The following is a 20,592-nucleotide window of genomic DNA, read 5'->3' as shown; positions in this document are numbered from 1 at the left end:
TTTCAATTGTTTCAAATTGAGAAGAAATAGATTTTATGATGAGAAGAAGCATAATAGTCTTTAAGGGTGATTATCGTTTGAACATAAGGAGCAGTATTATAGTAGTTATATTCTTGTACATAGGGGGCAGCATTATAGTAGTTATATTCCTGTACATAGGGGCAGTATTATAGTAGTTATATTCTTGTATATAGGGGGCAGTATTATAGTAATTATATTCTTGTACATAGGGGCAGTATTATAGTAGTTATATTCTTGTATATAGGGGGCAGTATTATAGAAGTTATATTCTTGTACATAGGAGGCAATATTATAATAGTTATATTCTTGAACATAGAGGGCAGTATTATAGTAGTTATATTCTTGTACATAGGGGGCAGTATTATAGTAGTTATATTCTTGTACATAGGGAGCAGTATTATAGTAGTTATATTCTTGTACATAGGGGGCAGTATTATAGTAGTTATATTCTTGTACATAGGGGCAGTATTATAGGAGTTATATTCTTGTACATAGGGGCAGTATTATAGTAGTTATATTCTTGTACATAGGGGCAGTATTATAGTAGTTATATTCTTGTACATAGGAGCAGTATTATAGTACTTATATTCTTGTATATAGGGGGCAGTATTATAGAAGTTATATTCTTGTACATAGGAGGCAGTATTATAATAGTTATATTCTTGAACATAGAGGGCAGTATTATAGTAGTTATATTCTTGTACATAGGGGCAGTATTATAGGAGTTATATTCTTGTACATAGGGGCAGTATTATAGTAGTTATATTCTTGTACATAGGGGCAGTATTATAGTAGTTATATTCTTGTACATAGGGGCAGTATTATAGTAGTTATATTCTTGTATATAGGGGGCAGTATTATAGTAATTATATTCTTGTACATAGGGGGCAGTATTATAGTAGTTATATTCTTGTACATAGGGGCAGTATTATAGGAGTTATATTCTTGTACATAGGGGCAGTATTATAGTAGTTATATTCTTGTACATAGGGGCAGTATTATAGTAGTTATATTCTTGTACATAGGAGCAGTATTATAGTACTTATATTCTTGTATATAGGGGGCAGTATTATAGAAGTTATATTCTTGTACATAGGAGGCAGTATTATAATAGTTATATTCTTGAACATAGAGGGCAGTATTATAGTAGTTATATTCTTGTACATAGGGGCAGTATTATAGGAGTTATATTCTTGTACATAGGGGCAGTATTATAGTAGTTATATTCTTGTACATAGGGGCAGTATTATAGTAGTTATATTCTTGTACATAGGGGCAGTATTATAGTAGTTATATTCTTGTATATAGGGGGCAGTATTATAGTAATTATATTCTTGTACATAGGGAGCAGTATTATAGTAGTTATATTCTTGTACATGGGGAGCAGTATTATAGTAGTTATATTTTTGTACATGGGGGGCAGTATTATAGTAGTTATATTCTTGTACATAAGGGGCAGTATTATAGTAATTATATTCTTGTATATATATAGGAGGCAGTATTATAGTAGTTATATTCTTGTACATAGGGGGGCAGTATTATAGTAGCTATATTCTTGTATATAGGGGACAGAATTTTCGTAGTTATTTTCTTGTATATAGGGGCAGTATTATAGAAGTTATATTCTTGTACATAGGAGGCAGTATTATAATAGTTATATTCTTGTACATAGGGGGCAGTATTATAGTAGTTAAATTCTTGTACATAGGGGGCAGTATGATAGTAGTTATATTCTTGTACATAGGGGGCAGTATTAGAGTAGTTATATTCTTGTACATAGGGAGCAGTATTAGAGTAGTAATATTCTTGTACATAGGGGGCAGTATTAGAGTAGTTATATTCTTGTACATAGGGGGCAGTATTAGAGTAGTTATATTCTTGTACATAGGGGGCAGTATTAGAGTAGTTATATTCTTGTACATAGGGGGCAGTACTATAGTAGTTATAGTCTTGCACATAGGGGCAGTATTATAGTAGTTATATTCTTTTACATAGGGGACAGTATTATAGTACTTATATTCTTGTACATAGGGAGCAGTATTATAGTAGTTATATTCTTGTACATATGGGGGCAGTATTATAGTAGTTATATTCTTGTACATAGGAGGCAGTATTATAGTAGTTATATTCTTGTACATAGGAGCAGTATTATAGTAGTTATATTCTTGTACATAGGGGCAGTATTATAGTAGTTATATTCTTGTACATAGGGGACAGTATTATAGTAGTTATATTCTTGTACATAGGAGCAGTATTATAGTAGTTATATTCGTGTACATAGGGGGCAGTATTATAGTAGTTATATTCTTGTACATAGGGTGGCAGTATTATATTAGTTAAATTCTTGTACATAGGGGGCAGTATGATAGTACTTATATTCTTTTACGTAAGGAGCAGTATTATAGTAGTTATAGTCTTGCACATAGGGGCAGTATTATAGCAGTTATATTCTTGTACATAGGGGGCAGTATTATAGTAGTTATATTCTTGTATATAGGGGGCAGTATTATAGTAATTATATTCTTGTACATAGGGGGGAGTATTATATGAGTTATATTCTTGTACATAGGGGGCAGTATTATAGTAGTTATATTCTTGTACATAGGGGGCAGTATTATAGTAGTTATATTCTTTTGCATAGGGAGCAGTATTATAGTAGTTATATTCTTGTACATAGGGAGCAGTATTATAGTCATTATATTCTTGTACATAGGGGGCAGTATTATAGAAGTTATTTTCTTGTACATAGGGGCAGTATTATAGTAGTTATATTCTTGTATATAGGGGGCAGTATTATAGTAATTATATTCTTGTACATAGGGGGGAGTATTATATGAGTTATATTCTTGTACATAGGGGGGCAGTATTATAGTAGTTATATTCTTGTACATAGGGGGCAGTATTATAGTAGTTATAGTCTTGCACATAGGGGGCAGTATTATAGTAGTTATATTCTTTTACATAGGGGACAGTATTATAGTAGTTACATTCTTGTACATAGGGAGCAGTATTATAGTAGTTATATTCTTGTACATAGGGGGCAGTATTATAGTAGTTATATTCTTGTACATAGAGGGCAGTATTATAGTAGTTATATTCTTGTACATAGGGGGCAGTATTATAGTAGTTATATTCTTGTACATAGGGGCAGTATTATAGGAGTTATATTCTTGTACATAGGGGCAGTATTATAGTAGTTATATTCTTGTACATAGGGGGGCAGTATTATAGTAGTTATATTCTTGTACATAGGGGGCAGTATTATAGTAGTTATAGTCTTGCACATAGGGGGCAGTATTATAGTAGTTATATTCTTTTACATAGGGGACAGTATTATAGTAGTTACATTCTTGTACATAGGGAGCAGTATTATAGTAGTTATATTCTTGTACATAGGGGGCAGTATTATAGTAGTTATATTCTTGTACATAGAGGGCAGTATTATAGTAGTTATATTCTTGTACATATGGGACAGTATTACAATAGTTATATTCTTGTACATAGGGAGCAGTATTATGGTAGTTATATTCTTTCTACATAGGGGGCAGTATTATAGTAGTTATATTCTTGTACATAGGGGGACAGTATTAAAGTAGTTATATTCTTGTACATAGGGGGCAGGAATTATAGTAGTTATATTCTTGTACATAGGGGGCAGTACTATAGTAGTTTCATGTATATAGGGGGGCAGTACTATAGTAGTTTCTTGTATATAGGGGGGCAATATTATAGTAGTTACTGTATATACTGGAGTATAAGCACATTTTTTGGGGCTGAAAAAGCCCCCCTGAGCTTATACTGGAGTCAGGCAAGGCTTAAAAAAATAAATAAATAAAAAAACCTCCATACTCACCTCCCAGCCAGCATCTGTGTCTCCGGGGGCGGTGTGGCAGGCTGCTTGAATTCTCTCCGCTGTCTTCCCCCGACGTCCTCTTTGCTCAGCTCTGTCATCCCTTGCTGTCAGCGCTGTGGAAGTAAGAGCTGTGATTGGTTCGAGCGTCAGCCAATCACAGCCGGTGCTCGATCATTCACAGCCAATCAAGCTGCTTTAGAATTCTCCCCGCTGTCATCTCCCTGCTCGGCTTTCAAATCCCCTGCCGTCAGTGCTGTGTAAGTAAGCACTGTGATTAGATCGAGCGCCAGCTGTGATTGGCTGGTGCTTAATCCAATCACAGCGCTTACTTACACAGCACTGACAGAGCCAAGCAGAGACGACGACAGCGGGGAGAATTCAAGCAGCTTGTCGCACGAACACAGACGCCGGCTGGGAGGTGAGTATGGAGGTTTTTTTTAACCTAGTTTATACTCCAATATAGCTCGGCTTATAAGTTTTCCCAGTTTTTTGTGGCGAAACTTATTGTCTTGGCTTATACTCGGGTCGGCTAATACTAGAGTATATACAGTATATTCTTGTACATAGGGGGCAGTATTATAGTAGTTGCATTCTTGTACATAGGGGGCAGTATTATAGTAGTTATATTCTTGTACATAGGGGGGCAGTATTCTGGTATTAATATTGCACATAGTACGCAATAGTAGTTATATTCTTCTCCATGGGGGGGGCATTAATAATAATATTTATATTGTGCTAACATACCGCAGCGCTTACAAAACAGGGGAGAACAGATACAAAAAACAAAGATACAAAAACCACTGTTACATGTAGTAATCAATTGGTGGAGGCAGTGGGGGTGAGGGTCCTGCTCCAATAATGGGGTGATACAGAAGGTAGAGGGCTGGAAATGTGCACGGTATGGTGAGGTGGAGAATGGGGGACGCTATACTTTTAGAAAATGGTCAGACGTAAGGCGTGTGGTGGCTGAGCCGGTATGACTTTAGGGTGTGGTTGGTTGCAGCTAGCATTGATTGCAGTCAGTAGGACAGGGAGCTTGTTATCAGGTGGAGTAAAGAGGGGTTTGGTTTAAGGAATATGGTATGCCTCCGTGAAGGGGTGTGTTTTTAGATCATGCCTGAAATTTTGTGTCTGGGATTGTCCGGATAATTTTGGGTAGCTTGTTCTGGAGGACTGGTGCTGCTCTGGAGAAGTCTTGAAGGCGGGAAAGAGTTTCGAATTAAAGGAGCACTTCATCTGATTTTATTAGCAGAGAGGAGGGCGTGGGCTGGGTGGTGGATTGAGATGGGGGAAGCAATGTAGGGCAGTGCAATGCAGTAGTTATTCTTGGACATATGCCCACATTGTGTCAATTGGTGCCAAGAGTACCGTACATTATCTGGAGGTCTACACCAGTCATCAATCATGATGGCTTCATTACATAGTAACATAGTATGTTAGGCTGAATGGAGATGCAACACCCCAGAGGGATACCCCTGACACCTGACCAACGTGGAGAGCTGAAAGGGGTGAGTGCTGGCATGTCACGGCGGCACTTACCAGACTCTCTTCCCAGAGGGCTAACACATAGCCAAGGCCAGGGCCACCTTAAACACCCCTAGGATAGGGCATGCTAATAAACAGGATGATGGGGTAGTAGTTATCACGCGTGATGCCACTGTTCCCACACACCAGTATGGTACACAGCGGAAAATAAACAGACACTTGTGTATAGTACCTTGGGTCCCAAGGCCTGGTATAATTTTAGTTGATAAACTTTGGCACACAATTTTTCCCAGTAATGCAGAGTACAATTCTTCACAGGGAAAGTAGAACAGAGCTCAGAGATCAGGGAGGATACACAGGATGACACCAGTCCTACAGTCTGCTACAGAGCTTGACAAAGGCCAACATGGCTGAAACGTTGTCTGCTTGTTTTTTGTGATGGGAAAATGATCCAAAGGAAGGCAAAAAAAAGCCAATGAGGCAGAAGCCAATTTAGCCAATTGGGGAGGGGGGGGGGGGGGATTCCTTCCCGACTCTATAATGGCAGTCAGAATAATCCCTGGATTAATATTTTGAAAGTTCCTCCAAGACCTGAATCAACAACCCCTGTGGTTTTTTAATATCTATATCCGGTATTATCATAGTGCTCTAGAGAGGCATATAGCCCCCTCTTAAACTCCTCTATGGATTTTGCCATCACCACATCCTCAGGCAGAGAGTTCCACAGTCTCACTGCTCTTACAGTAAAAAAACCCTTCTGTGTTGGTGATTAAACCTGCTTTCCTCTAGACGTAGCGGATGCCCTCTCGTTACCGTCGCAGTCCTGGGTATAAACAGATCATGGGAGAGATCCTTGTATTGTCCCCTAATGTATTTATACATTTTTACTTGGTCTACCCTTAACCGTTTTTTTTTTTTGTCCAGGGTGAATAATTCCCATTTTTACCTCTCTGGGTTTTCCAGTCCTCTCATTCCGTTTATTAATTTAGTTGCCCGTCTTTGAACCCCCTCAAGCACTGCAACATCCTTCCCGAGCACCGGTGTCCAGAACTGTACACAGTATTCCATGTAAGGCCTGACAAGTGCCTTATATAGTGGGAGAATAATGTTCTCATCCTTCGCCCCTATACCTCTTTTAATGCACCCCAAGACTTTATTTGCTTTTGCAGCAGCTGACTGGCATTGGTTACTCCAGTTAAATCTACAGTCAACTAGTACCCCCAGGTCTTTTTCCATATCACTTTTCCCTAGCAGTACCCCATTTAGTGTATATTGGTGACATCCGTTTCTCCTGCCCATGTGCATAACCTTACATTTATCAATACTGAACTTCATTTGCCATTTTTCTACCCAAGCCCCTAGCTTATCTAGGTCTGTTCATAGCCGCACATCGTCCTCCGTTGTATCAATTTTTCTTGTATAGTTTCGTATCATCTGCAAATATTGATATTTTTCTGTGCAGTCCCTCTATCAGGTCGTTGATAAATATATTGAACAGAATGGGGACTAGTACTGAACCCTGGGGCCCAATCAGAGTACAAACCATTATTTAGCACCCTCTCCCTTCTATCTCCAAGACAGTTCTTTGCCCAGATACACACATTTTCACCCAGACTGAGATTCTCATTTTATACCTTAGCCTATTATTTGGCATGGTGTGAAATGCTTTAGAAAAATCCAGATATACGAGATCAATAGACTCTCCCAGGTCCAGCTTAGAGCTTACTTCATCATAGAAGCTGCTCAGATTGGTCTGACATGATCGACCCTTCATGAACCCATGCTGGTGAGGAGTTATTCCGTTGTTCTCCTTGAGGTATTCTAGGATGGCGTCCCTCAGAAACCCCTTGAATATTTTCCCAATTGATTATTCGTTCAGTCGCATCTGACCTTCAGTCACTCCTATGGATAAATGTTCTTCACGCATTCCTGTCTTTTACCGTTTGTCAGTTCCGTGATTGACATGCTCGTGGTGGCCTTGATTGTATCTGACCATCTTGTTCTTTGTCGTCCCGATTTTCTCTTTCCCCTGACCTCGCCAAGCATCAGAACTGTTTCCAGTGAGTTCGCATGCATCACGTGTCCAAAAAAAGAGAGCCGCTGTTTGATTTTGCAGTATAGTGATATTTTCGGTTTCACATGATCTAACACTACCTTGTTCGTTGTCATGGCGGTCCAAGGTATCCATAGTATTCTCCTCCAGCACCAGAGTTCAAACACATCAATTTTCCTTCTGTCTGTTTTTCTGATTACATTCTAATTCTTTATTTTACTTTCACAGTTTCCTATATGATCCGATTTTAAAAACAAAACATCGTGACATTTATCGCCCGTCCACTGGAGCCTCACTGCTGCTGGCTGCCATACACACCTGTGATCAGGTGAGGAAGCAATTCATTGGGAGGCAGTATGGTTACCATATCATATACACTCTTCACCATACACCGCCTGATTATCTGCCCCGACATATATTTGGGCATAAATGACTAATGTAAAGGGACTTACCAACAAGACACAGATTGGTGGGGGTTTGAGTTGGAGGTTCTCATAAATTTTCAATATATCAAAGGCAAGTGATTGCACGTAATTGATAAAAGAGAATGGGAACGCCTTTTTCTCTGGATCATGGGCTCATAGAAGGAAGTGGAGCTTTTCAAATTTTCACCCATCTTTCATCACCATGGGCAGTAAGCACAGCTGTACAAGGTCCCAAAAATGTGTAAGGCACGTTTCCTATTCCTCCAATGTCGGGGGCCCCAGAAGTTGAGATATGGGGTGTTTGGTGCAGTCCTCCAACAAAAGAGCAAAAATATCCACTCTTAACCAATTAAAAATTCCTTATTCATCATATGCATTCATAAAGTTACTAAACAACTGAAAACCTGCACTGCAATAAAGAATGTGATCAAATAGTCAGGCTCTGTTCATTGATCAATTTCTTGATTTGCCATATTAGTGCCCTGCTAGCTAGTTACATTCACATTGGCATATGCTTATTTCAGTCAGTGAATACGCATATACTTGTGAAGTAGAACCGCGTAATTCACAGTCTTTTCACATGTGCGAGAGAAAAAAAGAACACAAGAAGGCCTAATTGATGTCACAATTTTTTAAACCCTCTCCTACAAACATGTGAAAAGGCAGTAAATAAGCATCCAGCGGCGGATTTGCTGCATTTTTGTTTCTCATTAATTTTATTAGATTTTGAATCGAATAAAAAATACATTGAAACATATATAAACAGTGCAGTCATCATTCAATGAACATCGGATATAGAATGCTTCACGGAAGATTATATTCCTGATAGAAAGTCATTCACATCTGATACAATTGTAAAGAGCAAACTGCTTCCTTTACCTCTTCAAAGTACTGGTGGCAGGAATAATTATCTGGAAATATGACTATTTGCTGCATTTTTATGCGATCTCGTAGCCTTTACTGGGCGATTTAGGTTTGTGACTACAGACAAAAATAGGACACGCTGCAATGTTTTCACTCACCTGATTACATCAATATAAATCAGTGTTTATTCTGTCCTATCAGAAGCGTAATACAGAATGGCAATACATCCATGTAAATGAGCTCTAATTAAACCGACTGGGACAGCAGCAGTCTAAATCCCTGCCTCGGTCTACCTGCCTCAACTAAATTATACAAAAGATTCTCCCCCTCCAACATATCTAACTAGCCTGAAGAAGGTGCTATTCTGGTACCAAAACGTGTCACCAGAATAAATTATGCGTACTACCCTGGGTCTCCTGTTATAGTGCACCTACACCACTCGTCTTCTCTTATGCTATTTTGGCTAACTGAGGCTCCTTGTCTGTTTGGTTTGGGGGAATTTGCTGCATATTTGACGGCTCCCAAGTGGGTTGTGCCGCCAGGATGACCCCTCCATGTAACCTTACTCCTACCTTTCACTGTCCCACACTTGCTGCACTATGGAGCGCTGGTATTTTTTATATTGACACAATACCGCATGAGTGATGTCTTTAGGGGTCTAGGGGCTAATATTGCAAATCAATGAATGAACAGAGCTTCAGTTTATTTCTTCACTCATGTAGGTTTTAGTTTAATAATGTTTAGTGAATTTATGAAATAATAAAGAAATAAGGAATTTTTGGGTTGTGGGAAGTGGATATTTTCTGTAAATGGCAATGGGAATCTAGTAGCTTGGTTCATCTTGCCACAAACCTATAGGGTCCATTTAGCTTTTTTCTGTGATCCTACAAAAGAGCTCACACCAGAAATGTTGGCATTGACCTTCTTATTGTCCTCCTAGAACATCAAGACAGCTGGCTTTGACATCTTCAGTTCTAAGACTACCTGGGAAGCCAGAATTAGCCCTTTTCACACATCCTATTAGGGCAGGTGAAGGTCACTGAGGGGGTTCAGCACTCATACTAAAACACCAGAGATGTTGACATTAAGCCAACAGAGAAATGCTAACATTAACCACTTCATTGCATAAAACCATGAGATGTTGGTATGGACCTCTTCAGTACCTTCCTAGACCATCAGGGCAGCTGGGATTGCCACCTTCAGAACCAAGACCACCTGGGAAGCTGGAATCAGCACTTTTACTGTCCTAGACCCCATGGATATTACACAAAGCATTTTCATTGTTCATTCTTTATGTGCAGACATGCGCCCAAAATTACAGACCAGTATTTTTGAGTTGAAAGGGAAGCAATACTATTTTACATGACAGATATGCATCCAAGTAATTAAAGGTGTGGATTCAGCCTTTAAGGCAAATATTAAAGAACAAAATGTTAGGACTTAATGTTTACTTAATGAAATACATTTAAAGCAGGAAGAACCCACAAGTCAACAACGTACTTGTGCTAAGCAGCATTAGGCTTATTCCAGGAACTTTAGTTGTACTAATATTATTCCACAATTGTGGTAAAACCCGCTAGTGATTGGAAATGGTAAAAGATAATCCATGCTCCTAAGGGTGCGTTCAAACTGCTCTCACAATAGACATTGAACGTAACCATAGACACCCCCATTCATCAGATGAAGTACATAGGCACCCCATTTATCAGATCAAGTTCATAGACCGTCCCTTTGGCATCTATCCAATATAGGTTACCTTACCTTTTTATTGCTGTATAGAATACCACATGCTGTACATAGACTATAATATTCTATATGGAGGCATCCAGTAAAAATGTGTGTGTTTATTTATATATATATATATATATATATATATATATATATATATATATATATATATATATATATAAATTTTCTTTTTTTTCCCCTGGGAGCCTATGAGTAATGTAGGCCTATTCAGCGGTATGTCGGCAGCATCCTTTAGCAGTATGAATGCACCCCAACTAGAGATGAGGGAGTATACTCGCTAAGGCACATTACTCGAGCGAGTAGTGCCTTAGCTGAGTATCTCCCCGCTCGTCTCTAAAGATTCGGGGGGCGGTCAGGGGTGGGGAGCGGCGGGGAGGAACGGAGGGGAGATCTTTCTCTCCCTCTCTCTCCCCCCCGCCCCCCACCGCAACTCACCTGTCACTGGCCCCCGAATCTTTAGAGACGAGCGGGGAGATACTCGGCTAAGGCACTACTCGCTCGAGTAATGTGCCTTAGCGAGTATACTCGCTCATCTCTAACCCTAACCTATATATACTGTCAAGCCTCGGCGGAGGACTGCTACTTCCCCGAAGTGATGGGAAGTGGTTTTGAGATATAAACGCCTTTGGATCCATGGGGAAATCACATGTTGGTGAGCGGGATATCAAGCTGTGATTCATGGCCCGCTATCACACTTGCCGGTTGGAAGTTAGCTGAAAAAATGGGAAGGCAACATGTTTCAGTAGTGCAGCTGCAGGCTTTGGGTTTGTAGTTCAAATGATAATATAACTCAGAATAAGGGCTCCTTCACACGGGCGCTGCGGCTGAAAATCGCAGTCATGGCTGCATCTCCCGTTTAAACGCCTGGGCCTGCGGTGTATATACCCCACAGCCTGGGAAACTGTCGGGTGGGAGGTGAGTTTAGCTCTGCCAAACTCCTCCCCCCCCCCCCCCCCTTGCTGGCTGTCAGCAAAGGGAAGGAGCGGGACAGGAGCCAGTGTGCTAACCTCCCACGCCCTCTCCGACCCTTGCTGGCTGCCTCCAATGGGAGGGGGTGGGATGGGGCAGAGAGGCCCCTCCCTTTGCAGACAGCCGGCAAGGGGTGGAGAAGGAGTGAAATTAGCAGAGTTGTTGCTAAACTCCCTCCAACCTCCCTTTTGTAGCATCTCATAGGCTCACATAGGAGTCTATTGGACCGACCGGTATATTCCAGCCGGGAGATATGTCCTGACCTGTCTTTTCTGGCTGGTGTAAACACAGCCGGCTGGAATGTGCACTGTATGCGCTGTATCTTTTCTGGCCGACCGTGTTTACGCACCGGAAAACTGCCCATCTAAACTGATGCATTGGAATCCATTTCGGCCAGCTTGTGTGAATAAAGCCCAAGAGTGGTTTTACATGCTTAATGTCCATTTAAGGGTTAAAGTTCTCCTGATAGGTCCTTAAGGCAGAGGCATAGCTATAGGGCGTGCAGAGGCAGCAGTGATATAGCACCCCCTATAATTATGCCATTAGGCGAGTGCACTGTTATACTGCATTTATAGGGCCAGGCACTGCCTTTCCCCAAAAAAGAGCAATTGGGGCCCTAAAAATCATGAATGTACGGGTCTCTTATTGCCACATTAAGATTAACCCCTGCCTCTCTTCTCCCACCAGGTCAGCGCATATGGATTCATGACCCCAAACTATGCAAAATTCTCAGACCATTACTATGATATCACCTACTACCCGGTTCCCTTCGCTGCGAACCACAACTTGCATACAGAAACAATACTCTGGCAGAAGCTGCACAATGCTGGGGTGATAAAGCTCTACATGAGGGACTAAGGATGGTAACCTTGGGGCATGGATACAGAGAATGCCAGCCTCTCACCACCTCTTTGCACTGGTGGGTTAGTTCATTGATGTGCTCAGCTAGTCGGTCTGGTAATGGTCCTACTAGGAAGGCCCCCATGAGGCTTATCTTCAGAGTGCAGATGCTGCACCAGCAGCGAGGACTGACCTACAACAACCAATCGTGAAGGTTTTTTTTTTTAACTCAAGAACTTGAAACGTGTTTTCCATCTAGTAAAACAAGTCACCAGTAAATAACTCCTTATCTGTATTATGGAAAGATAGCTGCTCACCACAGCTTTCCTGAACGGCATATCTCTAGTTATGTAGTACAGAGAAACTACTTTCATCTAGCATCTGATAGTCTGGAAAGGAGCACAATCTATTGTATGATCCAGAAAGTTTATTAATCTGGCATCTAATAAATTGGAAAGTTTGATAATTCAGTTGGAACTGCAAAACAAGAGAACCAATTAGGAAATTCTTCAATGGTGATCAGCTTCTCCTGTTGGAGATCAGTAGATCGCTGCAAGTCCAACATTTGAAACCCCAGTAAAATGGAGCTAGTTTCTACTGCAGAGGCCACTACTGGAGAAATGTGGTACTACATGTTGCCTATAGTGTTTGCAGTGGCTCCGTCCTCTGGCTAATCCCTTGTATAAGATCCATATGCCCTTATAGGACATGGGTTGTACTGATGGAACAATCCCTTCATCGTTCTTAATTTTTAACACTTTTATATATAGCTTTTTTATTATTATTGCCATCCGGAATATCATTCTATAGGCCCCATTAATGATGGATGCAAGGTGTTGTGGTGGCAGCCATGTTGTCACCTACATTTTCCAAGCAACATATATAGCTAATAAACTGGTGAATGAAATTGATGATAGTAGGGGGTGACTCAAGGACTGGGGAGATTGTTTGAGGTAGAAGTGCTCTTGTGTTATTTTCATCTTTGATTAAACCTTCTGCCTTTTTAACTTGCTGCTAAATTATTTTTTCTTAAATATTTGTAAAAATATAGAGATTTACAGAATTATTGTATATTTTAATAAATTTGAAGCATTTATTTTATTAATGAGTTGGTGTCATTATGTATGTTGACCTCCACTTGGCAAGTTTTAACAATTGTCCCTTCTGTTCTACATTAGACATAAGGGAAGCCACCTGAAGGTGACGCTGGAGACACAGTTGTCCTCCGTGTGCAGGAGAGCTATTTTGTAGAACACTGATGGTAGTTGTGTGGAAGTACGGTTGTAGCAGCCAGTGGCTCGCAGTCTCAGGAGGGCTGGCACTCCATGCAGCGCTACCTTTCTACATATTCACACAGTCAGCTGCTAGGAGGCCCGACAGTGCTATCCAGATATCTACCCGGTTTCCTGATGGGATCTTTACTTGGTTAAAGGGGTTGTCCGCATGCTCTACAGTTTTTTAAACATGGATCCAAATCTGTGAAAACAATAAAAGTTGTGGTACCTACTCGTCGTCAGCCCCGGAGAACCAGATTTGCAGCTCCGCGGTCCTCTGTCTTTGTTCTGGAACAAAAACCACCCTGATCGCTGCAGCCAATCGTCATCAGCTGTGGTCATATGCTATTCTCCTGGCATCATGCACCATGGATGGTTCTTTGATTCTGGTGAAATAGATTTCACCAGAATCAAAGAACCATCCACAGTACAGATGTAGACATAAATGTTCCTCTAGCGTTCAGCAGTGGAGGAGACTGTGGGCATCTCAGAGGTTTTGACCTTGGGGGTCTTATATAGAATTTTATTTTTAGTGTCTTGAACTCGTGTGAATCTGTTGTGTACTTATCTCACCAAGCAGAGAGTAAAATAAAGACTGTTGGTGGAATACACCAAAAAGGAACTCTTAAACTTCGGACCTTATGGATTTGTTCAAGGTGGTAAGAACAGCCATGGCACACCACTATTGCACCCTCTGCTCACCTGCTGCCCCTAGACTTAAAGGGCCAGCACACACTACCACAACCTTCCACCCCCCCAAAAAATATCCTCCTTTAGCACCTGCTATAACAGATATTTACACCCTAAGCAATTGGTTCCAACCATTGTGATAAAGCCCCAGTTTGTGTTCTCCTGGTTAAGACCTCTGCTTGCTTTGAGTATCATGCACTCTGTATTTTCCTGCCATGCTATTGTCTGCCTGCACTGACTCACTGCCTGTTATACAGTGGTTGATGTTTATGCTGCCCTGCCCCTGACCTTGGCTTGTCTGTGAATTATGCCTGTCTTCATACCCTCAGTTACTGCCCCTTGGCCTTGGGTAGCGCCAGCAGTGACATTACTGAGACTATTTCTGCTATTAACAGCTTGAAGACCAAATCCCACTTGGCGAGGTCAAGGGTGAAACTAGGGTTTCTCCAGGTATGGCCCAAAACCAAGTAAGTGTACGGCGATTCCACATCCATCTGCCAGATGCAGACATGTTTTGGAGTGATTTGCTAGGGAGGATTATGCTATCCCTTATTGTAGCTATCCAAGATCCAAAGGGCACTACTATAGATAACCACCCCTTATAAAAAGTAGTGAAGGTTGAATTAATAAGTCATTACAGAGCCTTGGTGTTTTTCCTATTTTGTTGCTTTACAACCTGGAATTTAAATGGATTTTAATTTTGTTATGTAATGGACCCGAAAAAACTGTCCAACTTGTGACATTGGAATGGGAAAAAAAAACTGAAAGGTTTTGTGTACATATGTATTCACCGCCCTTTGAAATAAAGCCCCTAAATAAGGTCTAAAATTCACTGAAAAGCACCCAAAAATTGATGAATTTATTTATAGTGTTATTAAAATATAACTTTTTTATTACACATTTTCAGTTAAAATAAAGTGTGACACACTACCTATAACCCAGCACACACCGGGGACTAGACAGACACTAAAAAAACAAAGAACAGAAAAAAGGGGACAGACAAGCAAACTAAAGGGATAAAGTGTGCTTCAGACACTATGTCAAGAGATCATACGTTTTTTTTTCTTTCCTCATAAGTTGCCACTGGTTGGTGATTCTCATACGTTGGTATTCACCAATTTGAGACCTCCAGTGGCCTATGCTTTTAGGGGCCTTGATCTGATGATTAGCATACAATCCTCCAATCAGAGACAGTAAACACTTATATTGCCTCTATGTGAAGGACCATTGTCCCAATCTCGTTGTTACTGTCTCATAATAAATTGAAGACGATGATGATCAATTCTATCCCTTTAAATCCAATAGTGATATCTGTATATATCTCATCTGAGGGCTGAATACCATCAGCAATTGTGTCACTTCAATCACAACGTGACCAATTTATATATATCATGCAAAGGCTGAATATGATCAATAATTAGGTCACTTTTCACATTTATCGACGCGTTTCTTCGGCCCTGATATGATAGTTGAGCCGATTCATCAGGATCAAAAGGGGTGAATAGCCTAAGTAAATTTGTGTTAGGAATCTTTATTGAGTAGTTCCTAAAGTTTATATTGTGTAAATGTACTTTGTTCGTGATTATTACAGTATCCTACTGAGGATGTATTAATCAGCGCTGCTGGAATGGTAAAGCCACTGCTCTTTGTTATAAGTACACTGAGTGGTTGTTATAGTATCCTCCTGAGGATATATCAGCGCTGTTAGGATGATAATGCCTCTGCTCTTACTTATGGTTACATTGAGTAGCTGTTGATTCAGAGCTCATGATACACAGCTGCCTGGTGTAATGCTGATGGATATGAGGGTAGAGATAGACTACGTGTATATCCCCTCTCCAAACCGTTGTAGTCTGTGGTGGACTTCGTTAAGATCAATGATTTACGTGAAGTATGATGACTACGTTCACATTTCCATCAATTAAAATAGTAATGTTATAAAGTCCACAAAGGCTTTTCATATCGTACTGATATTTTCTAATTTTTGTAAAATATTGTAAAAAAATTTAATAAAGAGATTAAACATAAAGTCCACAAAGATATGAATGTTCTGCTGTTTTATGCAGCAGTAATAGAATGCTCCAAAAAGTTATACCTCAAGATTCCCAGATATGTACTTTAAGATAACACACATGCCACCCTAGAGGGCTTTGATAATTGGTCCCTCATTCTTTACAGGCAAAGTTGTGTTAGCTTAGTTGGAATTCTATTTTGTATCACTACCTATTAAGAGCAAACGCCTGTTAGTGGCTGTCAACGTTTTCTCAGCCTTAACTGTAGGCACTGCAACAGCACTAACAAACTGACAACTGCAAACCAGGACACACAAGCCCCTACTAATATCCCTGGTAGGATCTGCACCAGGCTTCCCTTAAAAAGAGACAACTCCGCCCCTCGTGTAAGGTGATTCGTTGTCATTAGCCTATGAGGGCTCAGTAGAGGGTCGAGCCCCTTCCTTCCTAGTCTCATGCGGTTCTCTGACTCTATTGGAGAAAAGCCGCACACGTGCAGTGGAGTCCATTCAGGACTTAGTCATTTCCCCAGATGCCCCCTTCCTTGCTGATCTCACGATGATTGGCAAGCTATTGGAAGAAGCCGCGTTCGCGCAGTGCAGTCCGTTAGGGACTTAATCATATCTGCCTCTAGGAGAAACCCTCCTTGCTCGTCTCGCGATGTCATCGTATTGGCTGGACATTCCCGCGCACGCGTGGTGGGAACCATTCAGAACTTTGTCATTTGGTGCTTCTGAATTTCAACTAGATGACTGCAGCTGCGCGATTCTACCGCGAACAGCCGCAGACAAGCCATACAGATGACATCCAATACAGACTGTGAATATGAAGGTGGGGTCACACCTTTATATACAAGCCATCATTGCTAGAGCGTGTGAAAGAAAAAAAGGCAGTTGGGGAAGGGAACACTCACCCTATAGTTTCTGGGCGCTAGGTATAACAGAGATACAGGGATGTACAGTTATGGGAGACTGTCCATCAGTGGTTCTCAATATTTTACATGAGGGAGCATACATTATCATATAACGTGTAGATTATAGGGTAGAGTTATTCTGTCCAAAAAAGGCTCATATACGCGGTGCGTACTGAGAGAATCTCTCAGATGAAAGAGGGCAAGATTTGTTCCTATTTTCCATATTAATCATAAGGGAAAAGAGATGTGCTCGCGTGTATAGCCATAATTCATAGGGAAAATGTGTTACATACGACTTTCATGAATCCATTTCTAGTATCTTATATTCTTGCTCCCATACTACCCATAGGTCAACATATTTATTCAGAGATGTATCCAGGCTTCCTCCTACCTCTGGACAAGTCATAACAGGATGGTAATAGTGTGTATAGGAGTTTAACCGCACATCGGACGGCTGAATATCCCCATTGGTCTTGTCGTCATATGAATGACATGAATGACAAAGACTCATTAAGCCCCTCAGGTGCAATTGTTCTCAGTTGGTCTATCCATCTTGTTTCTTTTTGCAGGAGCTTACGATCTACATCACCTCCCGGGCCATTAGGTCTCATTATTTCGATACCTTTAAATTTTAAGACACGTGGATTACCATTATGGATCTCATGTACATGGTTTGCCAAGCTAGTTTTTTTGTTTCTGTTTATATTGCCTACATGGGCCAGCACTCTTCTCCCGAGCTGCTGCATTGTTTTGCCCACATAATAACATGGGCACGGACAGGTGACTAAGTAGACAACCGCCGTAGAGCGACAACTTGTGAAGTCCCTGATTTCATATTGCTGACCCGTTACGGCACTGCAGAACACCTTGGTTTTTTCCATGTAGGGGCACGCATGACAGCCAGAGCATGGATATGATCCCTTCGGTGGATTAGGGTTAAGCCATGTCGGATTCTCATATACATATATCATACACATATACTGTGTGTAAAATGACTATGCACCAGTCTGTCGCGTAAGTTTCTCCCTCTCCTACAGGTTATTGATGGTCTATCATGGAGGCAGCCTTCAAGGTCAAGATCTTTTCTGAGTAAATGCCAATATTTAGAGATCGTTCTTCTAATCTCACTGTTCTCCTCATCAAAAGTACCTATAAGGCGAATCTTGCCATCTTTCATCTGAGAGATTCTCTCAGTACGCACCGCGCATATGAGCCTTTTTTGGACAGAATAACTCTACCCTATAATCTACACGTTATATGATAATGTATGTTCCCTCATGTAAAATATTGAGAACCACTGATGGACAGTCTCCCATAACTGTACATCCCTGTATCTCTGTTATACCTAGCGCCCAGAAACTATAGGGTGAGTGTTCCCTTCCCCAACTGCCTTTTTTTCTTTCACACGCTCTAGCAATGATGGCTTGTATATAAAGGTGTGACCCCACCTTCATATTCACAGTCTGTATTGGATGTCATCTGTATGGCTTGTCTGCGGCTGTTCGCAGTAGAATCACGCAGCCACAGTCATCTAGTTGAAATTCAGAAGCACCAAATGACAAAGTTCTGAATGGTTCCCACCACGCGTGCGCGGGAATGTCCAGCCAATACGATGACATCGCGAGACGAGCAAGGAGGGTTTCTCCTGGAGGCAGATATGATTAAGTCCCTAACGGACTGCACTGCGCATACGCGGCTTCTTCCAATAGCTTGCCAATCATCGTGAGATCAGCAAGGAAGGGGGCATCTGGAGAAATGACTAAGTCCTGAATGGACTCCACTGCACGTGTGCGGCTTTTCTCCAATAGAGTCAGAGAACAGCATGAGACTAGGAAGGAAGGGGCTTGACCCTCTACTGAGCTCTCATAGGCTAATGACAACGAATCACCTTACACGAGGGGCGGAGTTGTCTCTTTTTAAGGGAAGCCTGGTGCAGATCCTACCAGGGATATCAGTAGGGGCTTGTGTGTCCTGGTGTGCAGTTGTCGGTTTGTTAGTGCTGCTGCAGTGCCTACAGTTAAAGGGGTTGTCCCGCGAAACAAAGTGGGTCTATACACTTCTGTATGGCCATATTAATGCACTTTGTAATGTACATTGTGCATTAATTATGAGCCATACAGAAGTTATCAAAAGTTTTATACTTACCTGCTCCGTTGCTGGCGTCCTCGTCTCCATGGTGCCGACTAATTTTCGGCCTCTAATGGCCAAATTAGCCGCGCTTGCGCAGTCCGGGTCTTCTGCTGTCTTCAATGGGGCCGCTCGTGCAGAATGCTGGCTCCGTGTAGCTCCGCCCCGTCACGTGCCGATTCCAGCCAATCAGGAGGCTGGAATCGGCAATGGACCGCACAGAAGCCCTGCGGTCCACAGAGAGAGAGGATCCCGGCGGCCATCTTCAGCAGGTGAGTATGAAGACGCCGGACCGCCGGGATTCGGGTAAGTACTACCCGGTTTGTTTTTTTAACCCCTGCATCGGGGTTGTCTCGCGCCGAACGGGGGGGGGGGGGGTTAAAAAAAAAAAAAACCAGTTTCGGCGCGGGACAATCCCTTTAAGGCTGAGAAAACGTTGACAGCCGCTAACAGGCGTTTGCTCTTAATAGGTAGTGATACAAAATAGAATTCCAACTAAGCTAACACAACTTTGCCTGTAAAGAATGAGGGACCAATTATCAAAGCCCTCTAGGGTGGCATGTGTGTTATCTTAAAGTACACATCTGGGAATCTTGAGGTATAACTTTTTGGAGCTTTCTATTACTGCTGCATAAAACAGCAGAACATTCATATCTTTGTGGACTTTATAATATTACTATTTTAAAGGGGTTCTGACACTAAAGAAAAAAAAAAATTTACTCACCTTGCCTGGCCAGGACCGATCGCCAGGCATGTCCCTTCAAGCCGGCATCATCTTCTGTGGCTTGTAGAAGCAGAGCAGGAGTGGTCAAAATGACCGCTTCCTGCTCTGCTCCGTCCGTCAGCCACTTCCGAGGTGAACGGACGGGCCGCCCACAGCAAGCACGTCACAAGCAGTGCTTGCTGTGGGTGGCCCGTCCATCCTGGCTGAACTCCGAGATTCTGCGCGTGCGCAGTGGAGACGCGGCCTGTCCGGACTCCTGTCAGAGAGCACCTCTCCACTGCGCATGCCCGCGATCCCAGAGCGGTGCGGCTCGTGGAGGAAGAAGCAGAAGAACAGCGATTGCCAGTAGATGACCCTACCGATGTCAACAACAGGAGACATGGTAAGTAGAGATGAGCGAACGTACTCGGTAAGGCCGATTTCGCAATCGAGCACCACGATTTTCGAGTACTTCACTACTGGGGTGAAAAGTACTCAAGGGCGCTGTGGGTGAGCGGGGGGTTGCAGAGGGGAGTGGGGGGGAGAGGGAGAGAGAGAGAGCTCCCCCCCTGTTCCGCACTGCTACTCCCTGCTCCACCACGCCACGCCACGCC

At 41.9% G+C, this 20,592-nt stretch overlaps 1 protein-coding gene across 2 annotated transcripts in view; it reads left to right on the top strand.

Annotated features, from left to right (window-relative positions):
• LOC136588055 (alpha-N-acetylgalactosaminide alpha-2,6-sialyltransferase 2-like) overlaps positions 1-13,360 on the top strand; it is a 62,445-nt gene extending 49,085 nt beyond the window's left edge. For both annotated transcript variants that reach the window (XM_066586953.1, XM_066586952.1), the window contains 2 exons: positions 7,641-7,740; positions 12,107-13,360. In XM_066586953.1, coding sequence (XP_066443050.1) covers positions 7,641-7,740; positions 12,107-12,277 — 271 coding nt within the window. In that variant the 3' untranslated portion in view covers positions 12,278-13,360. The remainder of the gene's footprint in view (positions 1-7,640; positions 7,741-12,106) is intronic.
• The last annotated feature ends 7,232 nt before the right edge of the window (positions 13,361-20,592 follow it).

Source organism: Eleutherodactylus coqui, chromosome 13 (assembly GCF_035609145.1).
Source record: "Eleutherodactylus coqui strain aEleCoq1 chromosome 13, aEleCoq1.hap1, whole genome shotgun sequence".
NCBI classification, from domain to species: domain Eukaryota; kingdom Metazoa; phylum Chordata; class Amphibia; order Anura; family Eleutherodactylidae; genus Eleutherodactylus; species Eleutherodactylus coqui.
Note: the sequence above shows the minus strand (reverse complement) of the source record. Positions and strands in the feature narration are given on the sequence as shown.